Below are 7,762 nucleotides of genomic sequence, written 5' to 3' on the forward strand. Positions count from 1 at the left end.
CCTCTTTACCCCCTAAACCTTCCACTTTGTAAAAGTCTCAACAAATCTTTTAAAAACCTTCCACACAGAAACCGAACAGACACCGTCAATGTATATTTTGTCCCCTTTAATGGCATTGTAATAGTGCATGAGGGCAAATGAACTTTCATGTAATAGTGCTTTTTTACGTTAAGCAAAGGATAATGTAGAAAAAATAGCTTTTAAGTCAACACAATAATATAAACTCATTTAAATGTACATTTATGAACAAAGTAGAAATACACAGTTAGAGTTGGAAATATGAATATGCAGTATACACAATTTGTTGCTGGACTTTTTTTGGAGCTCTTCTTCATTTCCCCAAATGGGACCAACCTCCCAAAAAGTCCAAACAGTTCTGCATGTAAGTGGTTTTAATATTGTTTGTTTTTATGTATTTTTTTGTAAATGTGCTGCCTCTTGGTCAGGACTCCCTTGGAAAAGAGGTTTTTAATCTCAATGGGACTTTCCTGGTTAAATAAAGGTTACAAAAAAAAAGTTCACGGCTGTTTCTGCAAAAAGAAATAGGTGTTGTTGTTGAAGTGCATCGCTTCTATTTTGTCTGTCAATGTTCCTTCTTCCTCATTTTCCTCCTCTTGAGGATCTCTTGGCGGTTGTTTGTTGAGAAGTTGAGGTGAAAAGGTCACCACGGCCTTCCCCTCTGGAGGTGGCGAATCGGAGGGCAGAGACGGCCTAAAGCCACCACTGTTAGTGAAGACTCTCTTGCTGTGAAGCTTCGACATTATTCTGACCTTGTGTCTGAAAATCAAAAAAGAGAAAACTATTAGAAAAAATTATTAGCTGTAACTATTAGGTCAGTATTCAAACTGTGTTTTGCTGTTTTCATTTTATTTTATGAGTAAAAAAAGGAAGTTTCTGACTTTTACCTGAAAATGTAGAGGATTAAAAAAGCTGATAAGACGGCACAAAGGCTAGAAACCCAAATGAGGTGATGAAACCAAATGCACAAGTGCACACAGGCATCTTCTGTAGAGCCTGTGACACAAAATGAGGAAGACAGAGAAGATCATTGTTGCGTTTACTTCTGTGTTCGTGAGGAGGGAAAACATGTCTCCTGTGGATTGTTTGGCTCTTAAGTCTGTTACGATGAAGACATGCTTTCCTGTTTAAAACACAGTGAGGAAGAAGGTTTCTTTCCAACCGCTAAAACATTTCCAAAACAATTTTTAACTGTTTTTTTGTTGTTCAGTCGACTCACTTTCCATGTAGTTGTCTGTGTCCCATCCAGAGCCTGATCCATCATGGTCAGCCTCTGCAACATAAACAAAGATTTGAAATGTCTGCGTGGGACACATCAAGGTCTTCATAAGACAATCATGTTTGTTTCTAAGGAGGTAGTTACAACATTTTAATATTATTTGTAAAATAATGCCAAAAAAAAGGATACAAAATAAATTTTCATGACAAACATATAAAGTGACTAAATCTGTGAAATCTGGATTAGGCTTTTGAAGGCCTAAAACATCTTTCAGTTTGACCATAGAGTCATGGTTTTGGTTTGAAAAAGGAAAACTAACATTGAATGCATCACCATCTCCTATTTCCTAAACCCTGAGATCTTTTCAATGTTTGTGTGTAAATTCATTTTTTCTTTTTTTATAAAACCTGCCTATTTGAATCCATAATTAACATGAACAAAAAAACTTTTTTAAGCAGTTTGCAATTCAAATTCCTGCACGAAAGAAATTTTAAATCCGCTCTTTGGGCTCACCTTGATTGACTTTGTCAGGAGAATCCAAAGAGAATGCTGAGTCCTCTGTTTTGGTTTCTGAAACAGAAAATGAAGCGATTGTTCATTTGAATTTAAACAAACCTGACACGTTTTCAGGTTAGAAGATTTTACAGTCAAACTACAGTCTTTCTTCTGGCTGACTCACTCGAGGTTACTCATCACAATTACAGCTCAGAGAGGGATTAAACATTGCACAAATGGATTTAGCCAAACAATTGGGTAAAATTTCACACCATTTTTGCAGTTCCTAATGAGGTTTTAATTCTTAAATTTTCTGCAGTTTCCTGTTAGTTTTATAAAAGTTGACTTTGCTTTAAAGTTGTTGCAGGATCACTGCTAAAATTAAAAAAAAAATGTGTTGAGTGGAACAACAGAAACTTGGGATTTTAATATATTTCAAACATGAAATTATGATTATTGCTTAATGATTTCATATATTGTTTTTTTCTTTCTTAAATTATTTCCAGTGGATTAAGGCGCCCCTCATTTCTTTTGGCCTTGAGGTAAATTATGCTTGTTCTTTCACAGACAGAACAATGACACCACTGTTGGTCAGGCTTTGACATGAACAAAAGCTACGACAAATCCAGATGAACGTTTATCTGAAACTTGTCCCAGCTTCCTCTGGGACACTTGGTTTATGCCAACTGCCAAATATCCTCCATGCAGAACCCCTTTCTGCCTTCTCACCCAAATTAATCTACTTTTGGTTTTCTGTGACTCGTGAAATATATTCACTGAACACCAACTCAAGCCCTTCGTGTGAAACGCTGTTGCTATAACGTCCCAAAAGGTACAGAAACTCAACCCTAAATCTGTCTGTTTTTGGAACATGATCTGCATGATGACTCATGCTATGAAGTAATATCTGTGCCACCTCAATGAGACCAAAAGTCACAGAAATTAACCCCATCATGCCAGATTTTTTCCCCCAATTATATTGAAACATGTTCTTCAGGGTTTTTTTCCCTTTCAATTTCAATTATGAAGGATTAAACTTTACAAAAACAAAAATAAAACTTGATTTTAAAAACATAATTTCGTAAGTTGCATATAAACATTTTTATTGTTTGCTTCCAAAATTCCCCCAGTGCTTTCAAAATCTTCTATTTGGGTTGAAAAATAAATTTTTCTACTTGTGAGCTTTATAAACTTGAAAGAATAATACTTCACTCAGCTGTTTTCAGACGTGTTCTCTTGAAACTTGCTTTCTCTCAATCATTTTTTTTAATGTTCTTGACTAATTTGAAAAAAAAATGGATTTTATAATTGTGTGGCACAAATATTACTTCATTAAAATGAATTCGTAAAGAACCAGAAATCCACAATTTAGGATGTTGGAAGTTTAATACTTTCACCTGTCTAAGATTTTTTTATCCCAGAAATGTATTTGATATATAGGCTCCCGTTACCATCATGGTGAGAGAGCACAGATAAACAAAATAATTTTTGACAAGTGTGTGTGTTTGTGTAGTTACCATTCCAGCTCCTGGCATAAACAGGTGAACTCCACTCACTCCAATAACCTTCATACTCTTCTTTGGATCTCAGCTGAATCACATATTCAACACCAGGTAGAGCATCATGGATGCTGTACGATTGCTGGCCGTTAATCAGATTTACCTACACACAGAAACAAAAACCCTCCACTGAAAAGGATTTTTCTGATAGAAAACAAAAAACCTGTGAGGAACTCAGTTGTTCAGAGGATAACAAACCTGCTCAATTAAGGACATGGAAGGTCTGTACTTAAGCTCATAGATGATGCCATAGTAGTTGTCTTGCTGCCATGTCGTTGGGCGGTTCCATGTGACTTCTATTCTCCTGGTGTGCCCTTCCTGTTGGTGCGCTAAGATGTTTGAAGGTGGATCAGGCTTTACTGCAAAGAAAGTGTGCAAAGTTTCAGTTGAAACCAGAACGAAGTTTTCACAGCCAGTTTGAATGGGACACTCCATTTACCAATGTCCATAGGTTTGAAGTGCAGCACCTCGCTGGTCGCATTGCCCACAATGCTGGTTGCACACAGGAAAGCCAAATGAAGAGTTCCCTGCTCGTCTTCATTGTAGTCCAGAGCACACCAGCAGCGGGAGGACGAAGATGAACATGGAATTTGCTGGAACGCTTTTTCAGAACTGATGAAGAGGGAAAAAAACAGAAAAAAACTTTGATCATTTTATTATTTTTAAGATGTTTCAAAGTCCTGAGTTGAGATCGCTGACACAGCAGTCCTTCACCTTCAGCAGTTTGAAATGTTAGAACCAAAAAAACAAGGAGGACATAAAATGTTGAAAGTTACACTTTTTAAACGCTGATGGTGATATCTGCTTTTCTTTTTATTTTGGCGACCAAAAAATGTCCCTTATGTGCAATATACATCTCATTGTACAGAATATGAACTACAAAGTGAACTGCAGACTTTAATTGTTCCAGAATTCTGAAGAATTAAACATTACAGGCGTCTGGTTTGCGCTCTTTCTCTGTACATTCAGTTCCTCTGTCTGGACATAAGGCAAATTAGTATCTTGACTGTTTGTTTCAGAGATTTGCTGCCATAAAATAAACAAAAATAAATAATATAGTACTTTAGTCTGTTTAAAATTTAGATTCATGACTTTAAAGTTTCTTCCCAAAAGTGCATTTTGCCAAATGTGCACAGACAGTGGTGTTTAACTGTGAACTGATAATAAACCAGATGCTTTGACTTTGATTGTTAATTATTATTACAAATTTGATGATTTTAGTTCTTTTAAAAATACATCAAAAACAAAAAAAGAAGTCAGTGAAAAAATTCTATTTTCTTTCATAAAGTTTTCTGCATGAAGCCTAAACACTGAATCATTTTGGTGTTGAATTTCAATGCCAGTTTTCCAATATGGATCTCATTTATATATAGAGGATTCTTTTATGTCTTATTTATAAGATAAGATTTCACCTTTTAAATTATCTACATTGACTCTCGTGCTGATTAACCCTTGTGCTATCCTATGGGGTCCAGATGACCCGGTCCTTACATTGTCGTGTTCTCCCTACCATGACAAAGGTGGATAAAGGTGAAGAGGATTTCATGTAATCCATGGACACCAGTGAAGAATCATTGAGGATAAAAGGTTTAGCGCACTGTCTTGTGGGGTCTAGATGACCCCACTCCCAATGTTAAAGTGCCTCGGATAGCATTAAGGGTTACGATTCCCTTCTTGTAGCCACTTTACCTAAATAAACTTTACCTCCACCGTTAAATTACTCTTTAAAAACTTTCTTTGCCTTTTTTTCTATTGTTAAAAATCCAGCATTTAAGACAGGATTTTCTGTCAGTTATGTGAACCAATATTTTAGTCAGAGAAATTGTAAGAAGAATAACTCATAAAGTGGATGTTCCAGGATAGCTTCCACATCTGAATTACACCAAAGGAAAGTTTTCTGCATTCTTACCTTTTACTCAGAGAGAGAAAACAGCTGGGCTGCTTAACAAGAGGATTTAGAGGCTTCCACTCACAGCGGATTTTACTTCTTGGAGCCTTTTTGTAGCAAGACAGACTGGGCCTCTCTGGAGGATCTAGGAGACCAGAAGAGAGCAAAGTTATTTTAATTCACGCAGACAGTCCATAGGTTTGCTGAGTTTGGACTATAGTTAATAGTTTATTGATTCTTCTTCTTTTGTGTTATTTGGAACAAAAAAGGCTTTGGTTTATCATGTTGTGTAACTGACCTGCAACAACGACTTTAACAGCAAACGTTTCTCTGGCTCCACGATGACACGTGTATCTCCCGCTGTCTGACGGTCTCACTGAGGCCAGACACAGAGTTTCTCCACCCCTCATCAGCTGGATGTCCCCCCAGTCTCTGTCTCCTGCACCCACCAGCTGCTTGTTCCATTTCCACTGAGGCCTCCACCAAATCGCTCTGGTCACCCTGCTGCCTTCCTCCCCTTCCTCAAAACCAGCCTCAGTGTGCATCTTCTCACTCTCCCAGTCTGTTACATCGTCTGCTGTTCTGGTGCTCGTGGTTGGCTGGACCATGTCAGGAGAAGTTTTATTTCTTGTGTTCTTTAGGTTTGGACTTTCTCCTTCTGCAGAAGTTTTGTGTTGGCGTTCCGCGTTTGCTGTACTCTGGATGGACGGCTTTTGCCCCGTTGTTGAGACCGTGCTGTTGTGTGTCACAGTTGGGACTTTAGCAGTTGAAGTTCTTCTGTTGGTGGTGTGTGGGCCTTTTCTGGCCAGGAGGACCTTTGCTCCGTTCACCCTCACAAGGCCACCGCAGGTCACAACCAGCCTACTTCCCGGAGATAAAACCAGGACACCAGGGGGAGGGTCTTCACACAAAAACAAACATTAGAATGAGCCAAACCAGCAAACATTCTGACTTTATTCATTACGATGAGTGCAATCCGTTCATGTTCACTGTAAAGTATTTGTTACTGTACTTCTTTCTGGACACGGCTGGCTTGGCACAGATCAGAGAGGATGTGATGTTGCATAACCAAAACTACCAACCTATTCAAAACTTCCTCTTTTACCATCTCAGTTTCTCCTCTTTGCTAATTAACTGTCTCTATTTAGTTCAGAGCAACAAACCTAATTATAGGTCTTATATCTGGTTGCTTTTAATGCTTTTTTCTTTGTTTACTGCCTTCTCACTGGGTGAAACGAGGGGCTGAAATACAGGATAAATAAAAATTTACATCTCTGAGATATTCAAAGGAAGAAAATAAAGAAATAAATAATTGGAAAAAACTAATGGAAACCCAGAGGAAAATTGCATTTATTGTTAGTATAGTACTTTGAATACTACAGTTGAGGAAATTCATTCTACTGTAAAAAAAAATCTAAAATCGTTTCCTGCAGTGATGTTCGCCATCATCACTGGGAAACCTTTTCAATTTCAGCTTGAAAGGAGAAAAATGAACTCAAAAACAGAGTTTTAGTCGTTTTTCTCAATGACCCCTCATGATACAACTTCAAATTATTGCTCTGACCATTTTTTTTCCTTCAGCACATTGAAGTGAAAGTTGGGGCTGACCTGTTAAAAACCAACATTTTCAACATTTTTTTTTTTTTTTTTTACCAAACTAACATTTTTTGACCACATAATTTTACCCTGCACCCTTAACAATTAGGTTAATAATTATCAAAATGATTTTTTTTTACAGTACTTGAAAAAAGTTTTTATTAAATTATTTGTGTTAAAATTAAAAATAAATAAATAAAAAAAGCAAATATAAAAAAAATTCCAGGCTATGAAATTAATATTTAGTTAATTTACAAAAACTTATCTTTTTTAGGTTTAATTATCAATAGAATAAATAATAGTCTACAGGGTTCCATTTGTGCCAAAAATATGTGTTTGCGTCCACTGTCTATGTCTACTAAACAAGTTTATAGAACATTGGTCCATGTCTCTGTACTACTAAGCAACAGATATAGACAGTGGATGCAAAAACATATTTTTTGGCACAAACAGAACTTCATAATAGTTAAGCGGTTCTCGAGGCAAACATTTTGCCGGTGGGATAACAACAGTTTTAAATAAATGTACTCACCTTTTCTGGGACAGGCTCCTTCAAAAAAGCTCCAAATGGGGAAGATGCGGATGAACCAGAGCAGAAGGAGAAAAGTCCTCATTATTGCGGCAGGTCTTCCTTTCTGTAACGCATCCCTCAAACCGCCTCAGATCTCTTCCACTGCTTGGGTCAGATGAGCAGCTGATCTTCTGCCACAGTGGACTGAACAGTTAAAGCCAAAGCACTCCAGGTTGCAGCAGTTTGTGTCGGAAGACCCGTTATTGTGAAATCCCTGCGCTCTTCCCCTTGTGCAGCAGAGGAAATCCTCCCCAGCGTCATTACAAAAAAAGCTCTTGAAACATTTTCACTCTCCTCCTCTTTATCTTTATTCGTTCTGACAGACTCTGAATTATATCTAAATGCAGGACAATAATTATTTCAAATCATATTTTTCTGTTAAATTATGTTTTCTGAAACTTTTGTGAAAAAATACT

The 7,762-nt window shown here is 37.2% G+C and overlaps 1 protein-coding gene across 1 annotated transcript; it reads right to left on the bottom strand.

The window, feature by feature from the left end:
• Positions 1–89: 89 nt before the first annotated feature.
• LOC101173653 lies at positions 90–7,541 on the bottom strand. Its single transcript, XM_004078136.3, has 10 exons — positions 7,308–7,541; positions 5,478–6,080; positions 5,201–5,324; positions 3,731–3,903; positions 3,490–3,650; positions 3,250–3,394; positions 1,751–1,807; positions 1,238–1,291; positions 906–1,014; positions 90–777 (listed from the first exon to the last, which is right to left on the bottom strand). Exons 1-10 carry the CDS (start codon positions 7,387–7,389, stop codon positions 519–521), a joined length of 1,767 nt encoding a protein of 588 aa, XP_004078184.1. The 5' UTR covers positions 7,390–7,541; the 3' UTR covers positions 90–518.
• Positions 7,542–7,762: the final 221 nt, after the last annotated feature.

Source organism: Oryzias latipes, chromosome 16 (genome assembly GCF_002234675.1).
Source record: "Oryzias latipes chromosome 16, ASM223467v1".
Taxonomy (NCBI): Eukaryota; Metazoa; Chordata; class Actinopteri; order Beloniformes; family Adrianichthyidae; genus Oryzias; species Oryzias latipes.

Excerpts from the sequence above, each read along its gene's own strand:
- LOC101173653 (XM_004078136.3), bottom strand. The coding sequence starts at position 7,389 with ATGAGGACTTTTCTCCTTCTGCTCTGGTTCATCCGCATCTTCCCCATT. Across the intron at positions 3,651-3,730 it reads CTTCAAACCTATGGACATTG|TAAAGCCTGATCCACCTTCA; the intron begins GTAAATGGAGTG and ends CTTTCTTTGCAG. Across the intron at positions 1,015-1,237 it reads CACAGACAACTACATGGAAA|GCTCTACAGAAGATGCCTGT; the intron begins GTGAGTCGACTG and ends TTTGTGTCACAG.